The sequence below is a fragment of the Salvia splendens genome, chromosome 6 (assembly GCF_004379255.2).
Source record: "Salvia splendens isolate huo1 chromosome 6, SspV2, whole genome shotgun sequence".
Taxonomy (NCBI): domain Eukaryota; kingdom Viridiplantae; phylum Streptophyta; class Magnoliopsida; order Lamiales; family Lamiaceae; genus Salvia; species Salvia splendens.
Window position 1 is genome coordinate 32,455,804 of NC_056037.1, and position 23,725 is coordinate 32,479,528.

The 23,725-nt window shown below is 45.1% G+C and overlaps 1 protein-coding gene and 1 long non-coding RNA gene across 2 annotated transcripts; both read right to left on the reverse strand.

The window, feature by feature from the left end:
• Window positions 1–4,764: 4,764 nt before the first annotated feature.
• On the reverse strand, window positions 4,765–5,460 carry LOC121809136. Its single transcript, XM_042209677.1, has one exon. It carries the CDS (start codon window positions 5,458–5,460, stop codon window positions 4,765–4,767), a length of 696 nt encoding a protein of 231 aa, XP_042065611.1.
• Window positions 5,461–12,382: 6,922 nt separating this feature from the next.
• On the reverse strand, window positions 12,383–12,958 carry LOC121807615. Its single transcript, XR_006051850.1, has 2 exons — window positions 12,795–12,958; window positions 12,383–12,652 (listed from the first exon to the last, which is right to left on the reverse strand). It is a non-coding gene; the product is annotated as an uncharacterized LOC121807615 (long non-coding RNA).
• Window positions 12,959–23,725: the final 10,767 nt, after the last annotated feature.

The following is a 23,725-nucleotide window of genomic DNA, read 5'->3' on the forward strand; positions in this document are numbered from 1 at the left end:
TCTCTCCCTCCCCCAACATCTCATTTTTCTTTTTTTCTCCCTCATCAAATTGAGATTCCCGATCTGGGAAGAGTAGTTCACGCTCCCTCCTTCATCTCTTTCTTTCTCCTTCCCGGCGACCGACGAATTTTCGCCTTCCCCCGCGTCGCCGTCCCGTCTCCCTTCAAACCCGTCGGCCAGTGGAGGGGGAGGCGTCGCCTCCTCCTTCCTTCCCTGCCGCGGCATGCAGCTGCTCCGCGGGAGTTTTTCGGAGCTCCGCCGTCACTTCGGCTTCCGTCGGACGGCCCTACACACCAAGCTAAGTCACCTTCCCCTTTTCCCCTTTCACCATTTCGTGATTCATTCCAGTTTGAGTTTGGACAGTAGCTTGCTAATGTTTGTTATATCAATCCTTGTTCCAAAGATTATTGTGCTTTGAGGGGAAGTTGGGCAGTAGCTTTATCTATCCCAAGTTGTTCATTGTTTGAGGGGGGGGGGGTCTCCCTACTGTGACTGCTTTGAAATGCGAAGAATCACATTGAGCAAATCTATGTTCTTGTGCTATCTTATTTGTCTATATGATGCACGAGTGAGTTATCGAGTTACCTTGCTCGGTGAACTCTTTCGGCCTGCCCTTCTCACTGTCGCTGCTCCGCTCCGCCGCTCCCTACTCCGCTGCCACTCCTTTGCCTTCCAAGATTTTGGTAATTATGTGTGTGGAGTGGGAGGGGAGGGCGGTATTTATAGGCCAAAGCCTTGGCTAGTGAGGGCTGATCCTTGGGAGGCTTCCATGCCTAGATTAGTGAAATTCTTGAGGGGAGGAAGTCCTTTTGGCGGTTGCTTGAGCCTTGGTGAAAGGGAGTCCTTACTTCCACCTTTGGTTGTCCTTGCTTGCCAATTTTTCTTCTTTGAGCTTGTGTCCCACCTTTATCCTTTGTGTCAAAATTTTAATCCCCAAGTTCATGCTAAAATTTTGCAGGTGGAAAGGCTGTCCTTCTTGATGTTTGGTGGGAGCAGGAACCGAGAAGAGAGGGGATGGGGAAAGAGAAAAGGATTCCTCTGCATCTTCTTAGCTTTCTTACCAAAATAAATAGCTTCTAGCTTTTTCTACTAGGGTTGAAAGGATGGAATGGAGGAGGTAGTGTAGCTATGTGAAGTCTCTTTCACATGTGAAAACTTGCACAACTTGTATTGTCTTTTCATTGTACTATTAGCATCCCTATTCTTCATTAGACATTTGGATGTAGAGTTATTTGTATGCACTCACTTTTCCTTTATAAAAGTATCACAAATTACTTTTATTCTTGCACCCTTTTCTTTTGTATACCAATTATCTCATGAAGTTTGTATTTGCTTTTTCTTCAACCAATTCCAATAATCTCTTATTTAAAATCTTGCTATTTAAATAGAAATCCTTGTTGCACTTAAACTTTCTTCCTCAACAAAATACTTAATTCGATTCGACGTCGAAGATTACAACAAGATATCCTTCGGACATTAATCGCGCTAAAAGAATCTGATAAAACGATTAAAAATCCGGGGCGTCACATTCACCCTCCTTAAACGAAATTTCGTCCCGAAATTTGTACGGCTTTACTCGAACAGCTCGGGATATTGCTCCCTCATCTTATCTTCCAACTCCCACGTGGCCTCTTCCTGCCCGTGGTGCTCCCAAAGTACTTTCACTGAAGGAATGGATTTGTTTCTTAACTGCTGCACCTTCCTGTCCAGAATTGCCTTCGGTTTTTCCTCATAACTTAGATCCGGATTTTAATATCATCTCCTCCTGATGAACCACGTGCTTCGGATCAAACACATACTTCCTGAGTTGGGATACATGGAATACGTTGTGAACATTTCCAAAGCTTGGCAGTAACGCCAATCGATAAGCTACTGGTCCCACAGCCTCTAGGATCTCGTACGGTCCTATATATCGGGGTCGGAGTTTTCCCTTGACTCCAAATCTGGCTATCCCTTTTGAGGGTGATACTTTCAAGAAAACTTTATCTCCCACCTCAAACTGCAACTCAGTCCGTCGAACATCTGCATAGGACTTCTGTCTGTCTGAGCCTCCTTGATCCTCTCTCGGATTCTTCTGACAATTTCTATCATTTCCTCAATTACATCCGGGCCCAAAATCTTCCTCTCACCGACCTCATCCAGTAGAGGGGTGATCTACACTTCTTCCCGTACAACGCCTCGTACGGAGCCATATCAATCGTGGCCTGGTAGCTGTTGTTATAAGCAAATTCTATCAATGGTAGCACTTGCTCCCAATTGCTCCCCCTATCGAGCACTACTGCTCTCAGCATGTCTTCAAGCGTCTGAATGGTTCTTTCCGACTGTCCGTCGGTCTGTGGGTGAAATGTCGTGCTGAAATTCAGTCGCGTCCCCAGCTCTTTCTGTAGGCTCTTCCAAAATCTGGACGTGAATTTGGCATCTCTATCCGACGTGATCGTCGCTGGTATGCCATGCAGGCGAATGATTTCCTTCACGTACAACTGGGCTAGCTTCTCTGATCCATACGTGATAGGAATCGGTATAAAATGAGCGCTCTTGGTGAGACGATCAACTATCACCCAAATCGCGGTATTTCCTCTTGAGATCTTGGTAACCCCGTGACAAAATCCATGGCTATATGTTCCCATTTCCACTTGGGAATCTCTAACGGCTGCAACTTTCCATACGGCCGTTGGTGTAGTGCCTTCACTTGTTGACAGGCAAGACACCTCTCGACGTAGGATGCTATATCTCTCTTCATGCCGTCCCACCAGAACTTTCTCTTTAAGTCCTGATACATCTTTGTACTCCCTGGGTGGGCGGTGTATGGGTATCGTGCGCTTCGCTCATTATCTCATTTTCTGAGCTCCTCTTGGTTGGGGTACACACAATCTCCCTTCAAACGTGAGTGCATTGTCTGCTTCTTCCTGTAGTTCTCTTGTTTAACTTGTCCTCAATTTCAAACGCAACTTCTCTAGAGTCTTGTCCCGTCTCTGGGCTTCCACGATCCTGCCCCTCAAATCGGGAACAACTACTAGAGTCGAAATTATACTTTCCACCGTCTCAGGTGCTTTGCACCATCTCCAAACTCATTTTGTCGAATTCTCTAAGCAGTTCTTCTTCCCGGGTGAACAGGACTGCTAGTTGGTGCTGACTCTTTCGGCTCAAAGCGTCTGCCACAACGTTGGCCTTCCCTGGGTGGTAGTTTATGCCACAATCGTAATCTTTCACTAGCTCGAGCCATCTTCTTTGTCTCATGTTCAAGTCCTTCTGCTCGAAGAAGTACTTGAGGCTCTTGTGGTCCGTGAAAATCTCACACCTAACTCCATATAGGTGGTGCCTCCAAATTTTCAATGCGTGAACCACTGCTGCTAGTTCTAGGTCGTGTGTTGGGTAGTTGAGCTCGTGTGGTCTGAGCTGTCGTGACGCATAAGCAATCACCTTCCCATTCTGCATCAAACACACATCCAAGTCCGTTCTTGGAAGCATCTGTATAGACAACGTAGTCCGTCCCTGATTCTGGGACTGCTAGTACGGGTGCGCTGGTTAATTTCTCCTTTAGTAGTTGGAAGCTTGCCTCACACTCGGGAGACCATGAGACTTTGGTTCCCTTCTTGAGTTGCTGAGTCATTGGCCTTGCAATCTTTGAAAAGCCCTCAATAAACCTTCTGTAGTAGCCAGCTAGTCCGAGGAAACTTCGGATTTCGTTGGGCGTCGTCGGAGCCTTCCAGTTCCTTACTGCCTCTACCTTGGCAGGATCTACTCGGATTCCTTCTGCTGTTACAATATGTCCGAGGAAATTCACCTCCTTGAGCCAGAATTCGCACTTGCTGAATTTGGCGTACAACTTCTCTGCCCGTAGTGTCTCTAGGGCAAGCCGTAGGTGTTCCTCATGTTCCTTTCTATTCTTGGAGTATATCAGTACGTCGTCAATGAAGACTAAGACAAACTTGTCGAGATATGGGTGGAAAACGCGGTTCATCAAATCCATGAACACTGCCGGTGCATTCGTTAGTCCAAACGGCACCACCGTAAACTCATAGTGACCATATCTAGTTCGGAAGGCTGTCTTGGGCACATCCTCCGGCTTAATCTTCAGTTGGTGATAGCCTGACTTCAGGTCCATCTTGGAGAACACACTGGCTCCCTTGAGCTGGTCAAACAGATCGTCGATCCTGGGTAACGGGTACTTGTTCTTGAGAGTCAGCTTGTTAAGCTCTCGGTAGTCCACACACATTCTCATGGTTCCGTCTTTCTTCTTGACAAACAGTACAGGTGCTCCCCACGGCGAGACGCTGGGTCTGATGAATCCCAGGTCCAGGAGTTCTTGCAACTGTACCTTCAGTTCATCCAGTTCCTTTGGAGCCATTCGATATGGTGCCTTTGATACCGGGGCAGATCCTGGTTCTAGATCTATGGTGAATTCTACTTGTCGGTCTGGCGGTAGACCCGGTAGTGTGTTAGGAAACACATCTGGAAAGTCGCGAGCGACTTCGACTTCCTCTAATTTCCTCTCTTCTTTCTCCTCTTTGTTCAGGTAGACAAGGTATGCCGGACATCCTTTCTTCATCAACTTGCTGGCTTGCAAGCATTGATATTACGGACTTCCGGTTTCCCATGGAGATTCCTTGAAAGCGAGCAGGTTCACCTTCGATGGTTTTAAAGGAAATTTGCCTTTCCTTGCATAGGATGGATGGCATGATTTTCAGCCAGCCAATCCATTCCCAGGATTATGTCTACGTCCACATAATCATAACACTGAGATTGTTTGCTACAACCTTAAGTTCACCAGAGTGATTCTAAGCTCGAGCAAGTACGAGATATTTCTATCCGTCCTCCTACTGGGGAAACTACTTCCATCCCATGTTCAGATTCTTTAGTCTCGAGTTTCAAAGTAGTCACGCAATGAGCAGATATAAAAGAATGCGAGGCACCAGTATCAAACAGAAGCATAACGGGTGTGTTGAAAAGCTTACCCATACCTGCCAAATTTCCCTGGTTCACCTCTGGCTGCTTCTGTCTCATCGCATAAGCTCGAGCCTGTGTTGGGAGTTTCGGCCTCTGCTGCTGATTCCTTGGTGTCTGCTGTGAATTTGATCCAGGTTGAACATTCATTGCGCGCAGTTGTGGGCGCTGAGCTGACGGGTGAAGTTTTTGCTCCCGTCCCTGGGTTCTGCTTGGGCAGTTCTTCGCAAAATGTCCAGCTCCTCCGCAGTTGAAGCAAGTATCAGCTCCTGCCTTGCAGATGCCGCCATGCAGCCTATTGCATCTAGGACACGGACTGGTTTTTGACATGTTCCCCCTGAAAGATCCAGGGGTAGTCTGGTATCCACCATATTGTGGCCTGCTTGGTCCATACCCTCCCTTCTTAGGATCAGGTTGAGCTCGTGGTCCTTCCCATCTCCTCTTGTCCCTGGGTGCTTGGGACTGAGCCGGGGGTGGAGTAGGGTTCACAGCTGGTGTAGTCTTTTCCCCCGGCATGGCTGCCTCGATGTCCAGTGCTCGTCCTAGAGCCTCAGTGTTAGGACAGCCCTCCGTGGCTAGCCAGCGTCATGCGTATCTCGTGCCTAAGTCCAGTACAGAACTTTTCAGCCATCTTGGCGTCGGTATCTACCTGATCTGGGGGCGTTACCGAGCCATCTCACAGAACATCCGGTCGTAGTCCGTCACTGACATTCGTCCTTGCTTTAGATGGTAGAATTCAGTCTCCTTTTTCTTCCTGTAGCTCTTGGGAATATACTTTTCATAGATTTCAGCTTTAAATTCCTCCCAAGTCATCTCTCCTAGTTGTATTTGAGCCATAGTCTTTTTCCTCGCCTCCCACCAAAAGTCTGCGGGTCCAGTCAGCTGAAAAGTCACACAGGACAGCCGCTCTGGTCTGTGCAGTGTAAAAGTCGAATATGCGTTCCAAAGCGCGGATCCATGTTTCTGCCACCGTTGGGTCTCCTAACCCGTTAATAAGTTGGTGGGTTCTGTCTCAGAAACATTTTCCTCGACCCGACGATCCTGTGGTTGGGGTGGTGGCGGTGGTGGAACTGGCGATGGAGGTGGTGTTACCTCATTCCACTCCTCTTGCACTTCCCCTTCATAGATTGGGAGGTTGTTTCGGGCTTGTCCTCTGCCCCTTCTATGTCCTCGGCCTCGCGGCCTGCCTGCTCTCCGTGGTGGCATCCTATAATTTATAAAATTTTCTCATTACGTACACAACATACACGATAGCTAAACGGAAAGCTTGGATTTTTTTAAGACATAACGAACAATGCTCTTCCAGATAAAGAGATCATATATAATCGCAAGTCTAGTACACCATCAGACAAGTTTGCCCTCGAAGGTCTTTTTACAAAGAACGTACATCCAAGTACGCATCATGAAGCTCCTCTACTGCGGAACATCACCAAAAGTACTTAGCCACTGCCCGTCTAACAGCTCGGGTCTTACGTGCTAATCCAAAAGAAATCTACTACCAATCTCAAAAGAAACACTACATCAGAACGCCATCATACTAAGACGTTTCTGATGGTACAAGCCACCTACCGCTCCTCGTCTGATCCTAGAGAGCTCAATCCTGAACTCCCCTCAAAGTCATCATCACTATCCACAACCAGGATAGGATCCTCAAGTGCCGCCCCTGGCATATCCTCGAGCGCTGGGGGTGGAGCTTGCGACCATCGGGAACAGGACCTCCTCTAGGTCCATCTCAGCGCGGATGGCCTGCAGCCAAGCCATCCTCTCCTCCGACTGCTGACGGAACCTGGCGCGGAGGTCCTCCACCCAGGGGTGAGCTGGTGGTGGCTCGGGTGCCTCGACTGCCTGTCTCACCCTCTCCGGGGCCCTCTCCTGAGCTACCATGGGGTGAGTCATCCGGACCTCTCCCGGACTCTCATCCTCATCGGCAACCACCATCGGGGCCTTGCCTCGCCCCTCTGGATCGTGCTAGCTCTCTCTGGCTCTGGCGTCCCTGGATGCCGGGACGGTCCTGCCTCGTGGTCGTGGCGGCCCAAGGTGCTGCCCTCGGGAGGGGTCGACATGCTCCACTGGAGTGGGGGTGGTGGAAAGTCGCCCTCCGCAACAGGTGGAACGTCCTGGAAATGGACATACTGTAAGAAGATGAATGATATAAAGCCGCGAAAGTCCCCAATCATCTCCTGGGTATCGACCCCTCCTGTAAATGTAGCTACTGGACATCCAAGCGGCCCAGACCCTCCACTCATCGGGAAGTACAGAGATCAGCTGGTGGATGCCATCAAGCTCGGTGGTACCATACTCGTGGGTCCTTTCCCACAGCACGTAGAATCGGCACAGAATCGGCAGTATGCCCTCTCCGTCATACGGGCGGTAAGATCGGTATGCACGAAGCAAGTACTCCGCTAGGCTCTCGTAAGCATCAAGCGTAGGTCTGGCTGGGTCCCGTCTCTCCATCTGCACGGAGGTGGATCCCGAGTCAGAGAGTGCAGTCGTAAGAAACGTAAAGAACGTAAAGGCGATGCATGCGAGTCTAAGGTATCACCAACTGGAGCCACTATACTGTGATCTATCGTCATTAGACTAAGTTCTCATCTCAAACTATTGTTCCGTAAGGCTTTTGTGGTGAAGAACACCAATTTCTTTGGATTTAAACGAGTGACTTGGTCACCGTGAGGATCCATCTTGTGCTAATTCCTTATAGCACCGTTCCTTGTCTTTCTGTCTTAACAGTGCCCCTCTTGTGCTCTCACGCACTGGGCGTTGGTTTTCTGGCTAAAAGTCGTGTTTCCTTTGGCTCACACTTTCATACTCAACTTTGTGATGCATCATCTATCTAAAAAAAATCGATTGCTCGGGAAAGCAACCATAGGATTTATAGTTCATCCTTCGTAGTCCCAGTTTTGAACTACATTCTCTAGGAAAGTTCTTATTTCCCTTCGATTCTTCTTTATTTCCTTTATCAGGAGGGCATCCTCGTCGCACTTGGTTCTAGCGACCTCAAAATCTCACTTCTTTAACTTTCACCTCGGTTGAATGTCCAGGAGCATTGATCGAGTCGATTATTCGAAAGGATCTAGTGAACGAGTCTAGATCTTGACTGAAGAGGTGTGTGGATAGCAGAGCCGGAAAGAAACTAGGGCTCTGATACCACTCTGTCACGACCCAATTCTCGTTAAGGATAACGAGATTGAGTAATTCGCGACTAATGGGGGATTAAAGAAGCGGGGATAGAAAGGGGGGTAGAATCTGAAGAACTTGCCGAAGCCAAATGATGGATATCACAAAATAAGAACCAAGTATTCGGTTACAATTTCTCAAAACAGAGTAATTCAACAAGTCAAATGAATCAGAGTTCGATGATGAGACATTTCTATTCTCATTTAACAAAACACAGCGGACTAGGTCCCTACTGAACGACTTCGTGTATGAGGACACGAATCGCCTGGGAATCCACACGATTATTTACTAGCATCGACTCCGATCAATTCTCCTCTCTCTGGGCGTTCAACCTGCACATTTATAAATACATGCAGGGCTGAGTACAGGAGTACTCAGTGGACACGTGCCGAAAACAAAACATACAAATATAAGTTGTCATCCATCCACAGTATCACGCGGGGTTTTTCTCAAAAGGCCCCGAGCATACTAAATTCTTTTGTGATCTTACAAGTCCGACTGCAGTCTAAGTTCTTTCGTATTCTACCATGTCTGAGAAACTAGTGTGTCGTGAAGGTGGCCACCTTCAACGAACACCCTCGCGGCCAACCTCTCTCTAGGATGGCTCACAGCTCTTGTGCACATTTTTCCGAATAGGATTTGTGGTCCTATAGGGAACCGAATTCGTTACTAACCTTTCGGCATCGCCAAAAGTCTCGGCATATAGCCCCTTTCAGACAGGTCTCAAAAACAATTATTTATGGCATGACAACAACTTTGAAAGAGATGATCACATTTTCATTTTTCAGAAATGATATTTCATAACTTCAAAACATTTGCTTTATATCCACACTATAGTGCTGGATATTAAAAGAAAGCCCACCTGTTATGCTTATCTCCAATTAACAATTCCTCGTTCGGCCTCTCTTGCCTCTTGAACAATTTCTCCTTTAGAAATAAATAGCGTAACACGCTAATTAGTACTCAAACTATTCTTTCTGAGAAAAAGAATGCATGCATCCTATTGGATAGCAACTATCTTTGTCTCGGTTTATAGGATTCTCTTAATCCTACACCGGCTTCACTACTCCGCAGAGTTTATTTATTCACTTTACTAACTTTGGAGAAATTCTATTTTCTCTAAATAATTCTTTGGGCGCTTATTTAATAAAATATGGATTCTCGGAAATCCCTTTCTTAGATCTTTTCTTAAGATTTTTCTTAAGGCCGCCCATGGCGTCGCGGGGCGACGCCGGTCGGCCCTTCGCATCTCCGCTTAACTTTTCACGTCTTTGGGACACTTAATTTATCTAGAGATTAATTTAATTAAGCTCCAAGCTTAATTCCTTAAATTAATCCCTTTTCCAAATAATATAAATTTCCCAAGCACCAATTTAATTTCCCTCCAACAATAATTTTCTCCCAAGGCCCAACTGAAAAAAAAAACCCATTTTCTTTCCTCTTTTCTTTTATTAAATTCTGGGCCCAAATCAAATAATTTAAAAGGCCCAAATTCTCCATACTCCCTTCTATCCATCGTAACCCACTCTCTCCCTCCCCCCAACATCTCATTTTTTCTTTTCTTTCTCCCTCATCAAATTGAGATTCCCGATCTGGGAAGAGTAGTTCACGCTCCCTCCTTCATCTCTTTCTTTCTCCTTCCCGGGCGACCGACGAATTTTCGCCTTCCCCCGCGTCGCCGTCCCGTCTCCCTTCAAACCCGTCGGCCAGTGGAGGGGAGGCGTCGCCTCCTCCTTCCTTCCCCTGCCGCGGCATGCAGCTGCTCCGCGGGAGTTTCCGGAGCTCCGCCGTCACTCGGCTTCCGTCGGACGGCCCTACACACCAAGCTAAGTCACCCTTCCCCTTTTCCCCTTTCACCATTTCGTGATTCATTCCAAGTTTGAGTTTGGACAGTAGCTTGCTAATGTTTTTGTTATATCAATCCTTGTTCCAAAGATTATTGTGCTTTGAGGGGAAGTTGGGCAGTAGCTTTATCTATCCCAAGTTGTTCATTGTTCGAGGGGGGGGGGGGGGGGGTCTCCCTACTGTGACTGCTTTGAAATGCGAAGAATCACATTGAGCAAATCTATGTTCTTGTGCTATCTTATTTGTCTATATGATGCACGAGTGAGTTATCGAGTTACCTTGCTCGGTGAACTCTTTCGGCCTGCCCTTCTCACTGTCGCTGCTCCGCTCCGCCGCTCCCTACTCCGCTGCACTCCTTTGCCTTCCAAGATTTTGGTAATTATGTGTGTGGAGTGGGGAGGGGAGGGCGGGTATTTATAGGCCAAAGCCTTGGCTAGTGAGGGCTGATCCTTGGGAGGCTTCCATGCCTAGATTAGTGAAATTCTGAGGGGAGGAAGTCCTTTTGGCGGTTTGCTTGAGCCTTGGTGAAAGGGAGTCCTTACTTCCACCTTTGGTTGTCCTTGCTTGCCAATTTTTTCTTCTTTGAGCTTGTTGTCCCACCTTTATCCTTTGTGTCAAAATTTTAATCCCCAAGTTCATGCTAAAATTTTGCAGGTGGAAAGGCTGTCCTTCTTGATGTTTGGTGGGAGCAGGAACCGAGAAGAGAGGGGATGGGGAAAGAGAAAAGGATTCCTCTGCATCTTCTTAGCTTTCTTACCAAAATAAATAGCTTCTAGCTTTTTCTACTAGGGTTGAAAGGATGGAATGGAGGAGGTAGTGTAGCTATGTGAAGTCTCTTTCACATGTGAAAACTTGCACAACTTGTATTGTCTTTTCATTGTACTATTAGCATCCCTATTCTTCATTAGACATTTTGGATGTAGAGTTATTTGTATGCACTCACTTTTCCTTTATAAAAGTATCACAAATTACTTTTATTCTTGCACCCTTTTCTTTTGTATACTAATTATCTCATGAAGTTGTATTTGCTTTTTCTTCAACCAATTCCAATAATCTCTTATTTAAAATCTTGCTATTTAAATAGAAATCCTTGTTGCACTTAAACTTTCTTCCTCAACAAAATACTTAATTCGATTCGACGTCGAAGATTACAACAAGATATCCTTCGGACATTAATCGCGCTAAAAGAATCTGATATAAACGATTAAAAATCCGGGGGCGTCACAATAAATGATCATCAGTCTTAGACTCTTAGCAAAAAGTTCTATATATTAACGAGATTCAGGATCTACATTTTATAATATTCATACTCTCTTATCTATAAAAATTGGAATAACATTTTACAACAGTAAGGCCAGTCGAAACTCGAACCTATCGCTGTAGCTTTGTAAGACAATGGTTCCATTAATGAAACAGACTGGTGACATCATAATAATTCAAGCACAAAATTGGGAGAAACAAAAGAGTGGGGTAAAAGTGACCATACAATTTTTAAGAAACATTGCACTCCTGAAAGAGCATTAAGGAGAGAAAAGAACAAGTTAATGGTTGTAAAAAATGAAATTTATTTAAAGGAACTAACCATGTCCATGAGCAACATGTCCCTTCTCAACAAGGTCGTTTTAAATACTCTATGCCAATAATCTGGCCATCATAGTTCAAGCGAAGCCGCAGTAGTAACAATTTAACGTCAGCAAACTGATGAATAAGTGTGCCAACAATTACATACACATCCCCTTTGCTGACATAGTCACATAACATGTTAACGAGTAAATGAAATAAGTAAATCGACCTGCCTTCCATATATTTCTGTCAAGATCAACTTCATTCTTTCCTGACATATCGATTGCATCTACACTAAGCACTGGAAAATCCCTTGAAATGAAACAGCAATTAAAAATGTGAATGCCCTTACAAAGATGAGTCTTCATAAGACATAAGTTGCACGCATTTAAGGAAAACAGAGATCCAAATGACTAGCCATCACATGGGAAAGATGGGAATGTCATATTTATATGGAGCGGAAGTGTTTCTCCACGTTTTAAGTCTACAGACATCTTGCCAAGGTCCAAAATGTCACGTATAACCAATAAAATCATCAACTCTGTTAGGTCGAGCTATACTCAGTTCAGATAATGCAGAAACAGAACCAGAGAACACTAAACAATTATGGAGAAGTAAACGGACCTGATATACAAACAAAGTTACCATGATCACCAGTCCAACAATAGAGACTAATGAGAAACATGAAAAGGTCTAAAGTTAGTGGCAAACCTATAATCCATTCTAAAGGACTTAACTGAACATTCATTATAGCATACATTGATAGTATTATTTTTTAACTGTATAGGGACTAGTTGAAATGTGACTTAACCACTGAGCAAAAGCATTTATATAAGATAAGACTATACAATGAGTGAACCAATTCATCACTATAAAAAATCAATGGCATCTAAAATACCTGCCTCACAGGAATCAGGCAAAATAGTTCACACCCTAAGGTGACCATACAATTTATTGCATGGCCTATTATACCAAGCCGCATCAATGAAAATTCACAGAAAAAGATTAGTACATTGGTCCATTGCTCCAACCAATTATGCTCTCTCTCTCTCTCTCTCCCAACACCACCAGTCAAACTTGAATGCCAAACCCTTAATTCATTTTAGCGGTTCATCATACTCCACTGCAAGAAAGCTCTCATTGTTCAATGTTCAGTGTTTGCAGTTTACAGTAGGAAAAACATCAAGTCTGATAAAATGAATGCAAACTTAAAACAGCAAAGCGAAAGTTTAATTTTTGGGGGGAGAAGAGATGGAAAATCATACCGGATTTGGTCTTCTGCTCTCGGGAACGCATCGATGCTTCTTAGCGCCTGCTTGAAATTACCCTCTTTTTTTCCCTTCCCTCAATATCTTATCAACTCTAATTTCCCTCCACAGTCAAGCAATCATTGAATCCCTTATCTACAAATCATGAATTCAACATAATACGATTCCGATAAAAAAAATCAATTCTGAAGGGTATCGCTATGATTTGCTATGTCACTATACTATGTTCGGGAGGGAGAATGCGAGATCACCTTCACAAATTCGAACCGACAAATTTGTGCCTGCAATCAGCTTAGATTGTGAAATGAATTGAATTCAAATAAAATATCCGTTAATATTATAATAATAATTATTATTATTATTAGTGTATATAACGTCAATTTTGACGTTTTATTGATTTTTGAACTTTGCTAATACATTTATTGATTATTATCATAAATTTTGCTAATACATGGAATTTTGTCTACATATTTAGTGCAACCCATTACATAATGTTTTTCATAAGTTGAAACAGTGACATTGACATGAGTATCTTGTTTTGCAATTGAGCCTAATTAAATGTTCAATCGAAAATTTTAATCAAACAAACTAAAGACAAATATTGTATTCAATACCTTAAATTTGAGTATACAAAACTTAAAAAAATATGCAAGGAGTTTGGAATAGTGTTGATACTAGTATTTTAATGTTGGGACTTCTTCATTTATTTGCTTGATATTGCATTGATTTTCTATTTAATTGATTCAACATAGACGACAATACTCAAACTAGAGAAAACTATCAAAGCGAACGATGGCATCCAATAAAAACCAAAAATAAACTCAAAAAAATCAAGAGCTAGTGCTCGAAACAGCTAATTCATTAATTCATAAATATAAAATACATGAAATCAATTAACCAACACCACCATATCAATTCCTTTCGACCACATTTGCATATTGATTCCCCTTTGGATCCGAAACACTAACCCTAGATGTTTTGGGCCAATTCATGAGCACATTCTTCATCTCTCTAATCCTCTCCTTAAGGAAATTCATTTTCTCAACCGAACCATAAGCCAAAGCCAAACAATGTTGAAAGCCTCGGATCATTTCTTGATACTCTTTGGACTCCCTATATGGTAATCGCTTCCTCGCGCGCAAAGACGACCTTTTATGACCCGCCATAAAAGCAGCCATCCATGGATCCAAGTCATGCTTGTGGGTCGAGTGTACATATGACACCATCCACTCACGTGAAACTTGCCTAATACCATTAATATGGGCCTTACAATTTATTCTTTTCGTATATTTCTTACAATCCGACTTCCCACCACGATCACGTGATATTACCGTATATTTACTAGTGCTAGATAGACTCCTCCAAATCACGCAAAAACCTTGTGCCTTTGCATACGATTGGTAGGCGTCGCGGAGTCTTTCAACAGTGTCAAACACCATGCCCGATTTAGGCCCTTCTCGCACCATCTTCTCGAACACATCGGATCCAAAAAACTCATACAAAAGTTCATTACTAGCCATAGATGGTAATGGAGTGGATCACGTTTATGAATGAGAAGAAGCACATCATTAATTAATTTATAATGTTACTCCTATAATCATGCGTCCAATAGTAGTATATACTATTAATGATATTATACGATCCCCTAGTAATCTTGTAGATATATAATTGGGATTTGTTAGTTGTTACTATAGGTAAGTCTAGCTACAACTTTATGAATTTGGTTACTTTTACAAATTTTAGAAAAATGTTGGCATGGAAAAATTAATATGTTAAGATTATCAGGCTCCACTAATTTCAATCAACAATCAATTTACTAGTAACAAATAGGGGTAAAGAGCCACGACCAAGCCAAAAAAAAAAGAGAAGAAGAAGCTCCATTCCTTTGTTTTTATAATGGATTAAATAAATATGATTAATTTCGTGTTACATAAAGGAAAATAAATCATAAAATCAATCTATATCAATTCTAGCCCCAAAACGTAGCATTAAATAACTATTACTCCGTAAAATCGGTCCAAAAACTGGGACCAATGTGAAGTTATTTTTCTGCATATATATCATATTAGTTAAAGTCGAATCCATTAAATTCTACTATAAACTTTTCTTTAATATATCATGTTATGGTGCAATATAGTACTATTTTTTAAAAAAATTACTATAAAAGAATAAAAGGAATAGTATTAATGAAGTGATTTGCAGTGCTCAGATTATGGATGTTTAATTTTAATGTTTTAAAATAGGTGAATATTTGTTACAAACAATTGCATTCAAACACTTCATATCTTATTTCTCTTTCGGGTTATTGTAAGGCCAAATAATGCTTTTAAATTGTTTGTAAAAACACAAACTGTGGCCATATTTCGATTATTAACCAAATGGAGTATATAAATTATGGATGAAAAAATTACTCAAACTTTATAAGTTATTATAATTTGACTTGAGCTCAAATCTTGTTTAAAATTAACTCGATTGACCAGAGTTAATGGCAATTTGGAATCTGTTCCCCCTTTACTTCTCAACATTAGAGCATCCACAATAGTGGACGAGTCGACGGACGAGCAATTTTTTATTTTAAAAAAAACTCTATATATACGGCTCATTTTGATTCATTTTCATTTGCATCACTTGTATTAACGAGTTTCTATCTCTCTACTCTCATTTCTATTCAAGATAAATGGAGCACTACGACAGCAACTCCCCAGACACTAGTGAAACACAAACACCCTCGTTCTTGGTTGGAAGTGGAACGGGCATCCAGATGCCGGGGATGATATCCCAGACGCCAAGGATGATGCTACAATACTATAACATGTACGCTTGGCCCCAGATGGCAGGGATGATGCCACAGATGAGTGCCGACATGACCCAGATGAGTGGGATGATGCCCCAGATGATGCCCCAAATGGCGGGCATGAGGCCGTCGGGGTGGATCGAAAAAGGGCAGGGGCCGCTACAAGGGCAAGGGGTGGCGGGGTGAGTCCTCGCAGTCGAGGGCTGGAGCGGAGGAGGCGGGGGCTAAGGCGGATGACGACTACGAGGAGACACGACGGACCGTGTGGAGTGAGGAGGATTGTGTGGCTTTGTCAAAAGCCGAGATCAATGTTTGAGATGATCTCATTCGCTCGAGCAGCCAGAGGATCGACAACATGTGGAAACGCATCTCCCAAGCCTATTGTTCGTTTAAACCGGCGGATGGAAGGTATCACACGGCTGAAGAGTGCCGGAAGACATGGGACCGACTGAAGACCGCTGTCTCCCGATTTGTCGGCCTATACGAGAACAACGGTCGCATGCTTATCAGCGGCCAGACCATGGAGGATGCGAAGCGGATGGCGATGGCGGAGTTCCCCGAGCGCGGCAAGCAAGGCACGTTTAACCACTGGGACTCCTATGTGGTACTGATGGAGTCGGCAAAGTTTTGGGCGGGTGTCGCCGCTGGGTGGCCGAAGCGGCAGAAGATCAACTCCAGCGGTGACTACAGCAGCAGCGCCGGCTCCACCGACCTCCCCAACGATGCTGAAGATATCCCGAGTCCTCCCTCGTTTAACCGCCGCCGTCGCCGCCCAATTGGGCAAAAGAAGGCATGCGGGCGTCTAGGGGAGGCGCCAGCAGCGGGTCCTAGGAGGTCCAATCGGCAGCCCCTGCAGCATTCCAGCCGATCCGCGAGTTCTCTCGTATTGCCCATATCCAACATCATACGAACATGATAGAAACCATCAAGGAGTGGAGAGCGACCGATGACCCCATACACAAGGAGATGTTGCAGGGGGTCCTCGACTTGATGAGGCGTGATGCTGGGCTCTCACCCATCAACGATAGGGGAGCATCTGGGGACTCCGACGCCGCTGCGACTGGTCTAGGGGACGACAAGGAATGAGAGGGGGGCCGCGTGTGTCAAAGCTTGGGGATGGTTTTTTTTTTATTTTCTCTTTGAACTATGTATTTTTTTTATTTCACTACGTATTTTTTTAAGTATGTATGTTTTTTTATTTATATAAAATGTTCGCATTTTCTCCATATCCGTGTCGAAATTTTAATTCCGTATTTAAATTTCGTATATAAAATGTGAAATTGTGTTGTTGGGATGTCCTAGTGCTAGTCTACTATTGTGGAGTGGGAAGTCCTAGTAATATAGCAGTGGGGTGAGAAATCCTTATGACGTGGCAGAATGTGTTTTTGGAAAGTCCTACTGCTAGTCCGTAGAGAAGACTTGCTAATGTGGATGCTATTATTATGTTGAAAATCAGGAAGGTGTTCTGAAAATCATTACCTTGTCCACATATTTATAGAGAATCCATTTATTTTAGATAATAACGCAGGTGTGATTTCATCACTACCAATAGAATCCAGAAAAAAGGAACAGATTCCCCAAAAAAGAGAGAATATATATCCAGAAATGAGAAATCAAAACAAATCCAACCAATAATTAGCTACACACGCTTCCCGCCATATCCTGCGTTTCTGAGAAGCGAATGCTTTATCTCTTCTGGATTCAAATTCGCTATCTTCTTCAAATCCTGCAATTATTATTTCCCCAAATTATCAAAAATGAGATTATACTAGCATTAAAAAAAGGAAAAAATGAAATTAAAATGTGTGACCTCTGAGCAAGAGGCTTGCAGAGCAAAGTCATTATAACAGCTGATAGCACAGTGATGAATCTCCAGCCCTAATGCTTCCAATGTGGTCACCATTGATAGTGATGGAGTACGTACTAAACAAGCCCAATAGCAGTGACGGCCCATCAACCCAAAGCCCAAGGAAGAGTATCAGTTCGGCATTACCAAAGAGTTCGGCCCTAGCCTACAGCTCGGTAAAAGTCGACCAATCAAGCTCTACTCTCAGATCGGCAAAAGCTGCTCAGCAATAGTTCAGCAGTTCGGTCTCAGTATTCGACCGAACTGGGAGATAGTGGACCCATGCAGGATCTCATGACCACTACACGATCTATTTAGTGGTGTCAAATCATGCAGGATCTCATGCGGGATAAGCGGACCAAACAAAGAGGTAGTGGACCCATGCAGGATCTCCATGACTTCCACGACATCCACAACCATCATTAGTGGTGATGCAAGCCACGATCTTAGTTCAATGTATAAATAGAACTTAGATCAGATAGGCTGGGGTTGAGTTCTCTAGAGATCAAATATCAAATAGCAAGTCTGTATTGTAAGCTGTAGAAAACAGATCAAGCAATACAACTCTGCCCTCTTTTCTTCCCGTGGACGTAGATTTACCTCAGTAAATCGAACCACGTAAATCTCTGTGTCGTGATCTGCATTTTCCTGCATTCATCACCATCAAAAATTCGCCAAACCATCACTGGCGCCGTCTGTGGGAAGCAGAGAACCAAATTTGTGATAAAGCGAATTTTTGACCCTTTTTCCACCCCAAAAAAATGCATACCAGATCACATACTACCCGTAATACCGTTCGTGAAAACCATGAGGAAGCTAGTCCAGCCCGCAGATCCGGAAAACAGCCTCGGGAGACATCTACTTCCAGTTTTCACGATGAAGGAACAAGCCGCTCAAAAGGTCCACACACCGAGTCTTCCCAGCAGCCTGATTTGAATGAGGCTGTCAAGCTGTTCTTGGCTGAGAAGCAGGATGAGTTCTTAGCCTTCCTGCAAAAGAGCCAACAGCCGAAGACGAAAACGGTGGATTCTCCTTCCTCATCCAGACATGAAAGTCACTACCGCAGTAGTGCCGTGTCTTCCAGGAAGAAGAATCCTCAACCCCGACATGTTCCTGTTCCTCCTCGGTACCGGAATCACAGGAGATCTCCATCTCCTCCATACCGAAGAGATGTCGGGTTCGCCATGTACGGAGCATTGAAGACTCCGTTCTCGGACGATATCACCCGAACTCCCCTTCCACAGAACTACCGAACTCCGTCGATGACTTATGACGGGTTGGTGGATCCTCATGACTTCCTGGGACGCTATCAGTATAATATGGCGAACCAGGGTCTCAATGAGGTCCATATGTGCAAGCTGTTCCCCGAGCTGCTTATCGGGAACGCGAGAAGGTGGTTCGATAGCCTCCCCCAAGGCAGCATTAGATCTTACCGAGATCTAATGGATGCTTTCCACAGGAGGTTCTTTCAGAAAGCGGAAGCCCGGATCACTTCGGCTCAGCTGCTTTCTATACGTCAAGGTCGCGACGAAAAGATCAGCGACTTCATGACGAGATTCCACAAGGAATGCCTACAAGTAGATGATCTCAACGATCTACTTGTCATTTCGGCATTCCAAAATGGAATCCTGCCCGGAGCTCTCTACAGAAAGCTCGTGGAATGCAGTCCGCAAACAGCTCAAGAGATGTGGGACATTGCGGACCAGTTTTCTCGTGCTGATGAGGCAGACCGTCGAAAACGGTCTTTAGACAGCTCATCTAGAGAAGACAAAAAGAAGCCCGGTCATAGCGATCAGAGGCATCCTCGCCGAACACCTTCCCCACTAAAGGAGGGATAGCGGTCATCCGAGGTGATCAAAAAAGAGCAAGTGTTTGCAGATTGCGCTTAAAAGTGCCGAGCAATCAGCTCGGCACCATCAAGCATAGCAATCACAGCAGCCGGAGTCAGAGGCAGGCGAAATGACCGAAGTCACACCGGAGCCGAACTCGATGGTGTACGGCACTGAAGCCGTGATTCCGGTTGAGATCGGCATGCCCAGTCCCCGAACTCTAAATTTCTCCTCAGAAATGAATGATGACGGACTGAGAGCCGAACTAGATCTGGCCGAAGAAAGAAGAGAATTGGCCTGCATAAAGCAGCCAAGTACAAGGAGCAAGTAGCCCGGTATTATAACCAAAGGGTGAAAAAGCTGCAATTTCAAGTGGGAGATCTCGTCTTGAGAAACAACGAAGTAAGCCGAGCAGAAAAGCTGGGCGAACTCGAACCCACATGGGAAGGTCCATATCGGGTGTCAGAAGTCCTCGGCAAAGGGTCTTACAAATTGACTCACGTGTCAGGAGCACAAGTACCCCGAACATGGTACGTTTCCAACCTCAAAAAGTTCCATTTGTAAGAGACAGTCCGGTCAGTCAGTCTTGTGTCTAGTTCGGTCCTAAGGCTATGTGCGTTTTTGTCTCTATGTGCTTTTTATTTGTCTAGGTGTGTTTTGTCTATGTGCGTGTCGTCTCTTACAAATGTTGCTGAGGTATCTTGTTCTTCGAAGGCTGATCCCCTTTTTAGAACATATATAAGCCTACGATTGTGAGTCCAAGCTTCTAAAGAGGATACAAGACCACAATTCGGCTTAAGAAACAAGCAGTTCGTCTGAAACGAACTGCAACAATAAGCCAACGATTGTGAGTCCAAGCTTCTGAAGAAGATACAAGACCACAATTCGGCTTAAAAAACAAGCAGTTCGTCTGAAACGAACTGCAACAAATGGATAGTCCGATCCACGCGATAAAACTCGCCGAATTAGGACAAGGGAAAGTCCGATCCAAGCGATAAAACTCGCCAAATTAAGACACAAGCTTAGTCCGGTCAAAGATGTTTATTTCATCAGACCAAAGACGAGTCCGGTCAAAGATGTTTATTTCATCAGACCAAAGACGAGTCCGGTCAAAGATGTTTATTTCATCAGACCAAAGACGAGTCCGGTCAAAGAAGTTTATTTCATAAGACCAAGGACCAAGTCCGGTCAAAGAAGTTTACTTCATAAGACCGAGGACAAGTACGATGAAATTTTTTCGCTAAGCTGTAAATACACAGTGTTAGAAGCGAAAACAAAATTTCATTTTTCAAATCTTGTTCGGCACACAACTCCGCTACCCTACGAGATGGCGTTACGCTATTACAAAGGACTATTCTACTGTCCAGGGTTGCTAAAGTTGAGCCATCTATTCACAAAATCCTCGTGAAGCTGAGTTCGGGCGTTCCGGGCAGCTGCAGAATAAGCAGGTCGACGAGATGCTCTAATCGACCTGCCACCTCTTCTCTGAGCCCGGGAAGCCCTAGCACCTCGGCGGCGAAGAGTCTCTTCACGAAGCATTTGCCGATCTTGCTCACTCATAACCACAGCTCCTCTGCGAACTTCAGTCCGCCCTCGACTTGACGTCTCTGGTTGTCCCTGAGTTCGTTGCTGACTTGGAGTAGGGTTTTGAGCAAGTGAATCAGAGGTTTGAGCTGGAGTACTAGCATCTGTTGGCGGGAAATGCCTGAGGAATCTCTCAATTGAGGGACGCCGGGAAAGAACTATGTCGTACCGAGAAGCCCAGCGCCGCAATGATTTCACGACTTGTTGGCAAGCCGAGCTCTCCAGCGCATTGTTCCTCCGGAGTACATGATATTCCTCCAACAGTTCGTCAACTCGTTCCTGAACTTCAGAGATGGTCATTCCCCCACGCCTGCAGATGAAATCCTCATACGCAGTCCTCTCAGCGACGGCAGTGTTCAGCTCGGCCTCCAGATCCTTCTTTTCGGACTCTAAGTCCTTATTGTCGGCCTCCAGCTTCACTAAACGAGCCAAGAGTTCGTCATTCTTCACCTGGTCAGCTATGGCTCTTTTCTCAGCTTCGTCTAAAGCCGAAGAGTACAGCCGCTTCCAGTGAAGTACCTCCAGCTCCTTAAGAGTTCAGAATATAGAGCAGCTACGTCAGTTCGGCATTTCAGCTTACCGAGCAGGTAGTAAACCACAACAGGAGTAAGAGAGTACGAAAAGCTATACGAAGACACAAGGGTAGACAGAAGAATTTTTTAATACATAAGGAAAAATTTTTTTACACAAGGAGGGCTTCAAGGCCATCTTACAAGAAGGAAAAAACTAAACTAGGAGAAGGGAGACGAAATCATACTCCGCCAGCTTCGTCTCCGGCTCCTCGGTGAGGTTCAGCTTCCTTCTCCTTGTCTGCCTCAGCTTCAGCCTCGGCCTCCTTGCTCCCCCCAGCCTGCTCGGCGCCCCCATAGCCGATCTGCTGCGCCTCCTGCTCGGCCTGCTCATCACCGACCAGCTGCTCAAGCTGCTCGGTCTCACCCTCTCCGTGGAAAATTGGAGCGGGTGAAACTGACCCTATGGAGGCAAAGATAGCCTCCATATTCTCATCGCGGTCAGCTCGGCAACTACGAACTTGGTCCGCAGAAAGCAGGACCGAGGACGAAGCAAGCTCCTCAAGCACCGGCAGACTCTGGAGCCGAGCTGCTATCTCCCGGCCGTACAGCGGCAGGACGACTTCAGGCCCCTGCTCGGCTTTATCGGTCATCAGTTTCAGCAGATCACCGACAAAGGCCGAAAATTGGTTGCTCAGAAAGAGTTTCTCCGCGAAAGCACGGAGAACCTCTCCTTGGGCAACCACGGCGGCAGCATCCCTCCGTTTCGTCTGCTCTCGCTGGATGACGAGCTGGTTTTTGGCAAACTGAGCTTCATCTTGGGCCGAAATCCTAGCAGCTCTGGCTTTCTCAAAGTTTGCCTCAGCCTGCTCGGCCCGGTGACAAGCAGCCGCCAACTTCCTCTGCATCTCAGCATAGTCGTTGGACGCTTTGCAGAGTTCAACGGCGACGAGCTTGGAGAGCATATCGTTCCTCTGAAAATGGAAAAAGCAAAAAGTCAACAGAGGGGCCACAAAAAATACAGGAAAAAAGCAAGGCCAGAAAATCAAGAAGAGAATTCACCTCGGTGAAGTCCGTGGGCCATGCAAAAGGCTCACAGACATTTTCCGAAGGGGGCCCCATGACGATGTCTCTCTCCGACGCTCTTGGGGGCTTCTGGGTCTTCCCCTTCCCCTTTGCCGAAGTGGACTCCGGCTTTTTTGGATCCGAAGAAGAGGTCTTCTGCCTCTTCGGATTCTTCTCGGCATCAGGCGCCGAGCTGGTAGCCTTCTCTCTCTCCGGCTCCTTGGACTCCGAAGATTTGCGGCTCAGCTTATTCAATATGTTCACTACCGAAAAACAAGGAAACAAGGTTAGTTTTCGCCGCTAAAGCAGTAAGGCATAAAAAAGAAATCCTCACCCTCAGTTTCTTCGTCCGAAGACGAGATATTGAACACGAGGTCGCCCTTGACGAGCTCAGTTTCCGAGTATTGTTTCCTAATCATAGGAATCTTATTGAGCTCGCCCTCGAGCTCGGCCAACGGTTCTAACCGAGGATGGGGAATCACGGACTTCGGCCCTCTCCAAGGAAAGCCCGGAGCCGAAGTCCTATTATAAAAAAAGAAACGGTTTTGCCATTTCGGCCACTTGGTTTTGCACAAGGCCCTAAAAGGCTGTAAGGGGATCAAGTAAAACCAAGATCCCTTCCTTTTAAACTGGAAAAAATTAAGGATTGCCCGCAGAGACAGATCCTTATCTAGCCTACGGAGTTCGGCAGCAAAAGCCGACAAGTGCCTCCAAGAATTCGGAGTCACCTGACCTAAAGGGAGTTGAAAAAAATCAAGAAGCTCTACAAAAGGTGGGGGAAGAGGGAAACGAAGCCCGCATTCTAAGCAGGCTTCGTAAACGGTGGCATAACCCTCCGGCGGGTCGTTAGCCCTATGATCATCGTCGGGAACCACCGCCTTCCCCCCGGGAAGAAGATATTTTTCGTGTAGAGATATCACGGTGTCCTTACTCAAGACGCTGTGAAAGTATTCTACAGTCTTCTCCCCGGACTCTTTCCGGCTAGAAGACCCCTTGCCCCCTTTCCTACCGCTACCTAACTCAGAAGAAGAAGAAGAAGACATGGTTCTTACTCTTTGCAAAATCTGAAGAAATTCTGAAGAAATTCTTGAAAGCGGAAGGAAATTTTTACGCAAAAGAGACAGAGTGCAGAAGAAGCAATAGCAAAAGTATTCAAAGGATGAAGAAAGGGCGTATTTATCAGATTCGGAGAAGATTTCAAAATCATCGCACCGTTTCGAATCCCACCTTTTCAGGATTCAACGGCCGGATTTTACTGTCGCATTTAATGCAGTCACGCGCAAGGCACGTCCCCTGACGTC

Excerpts from the sequence above, each read along its gene's own strand:
- LOC121809136 (XM_042209677.1), bottom strand. The coding sequence starts at position 5,460 with ATGCCGGGGGAAAAGACTACACCAGCTGTGAACCCTACTCCACCCCCG.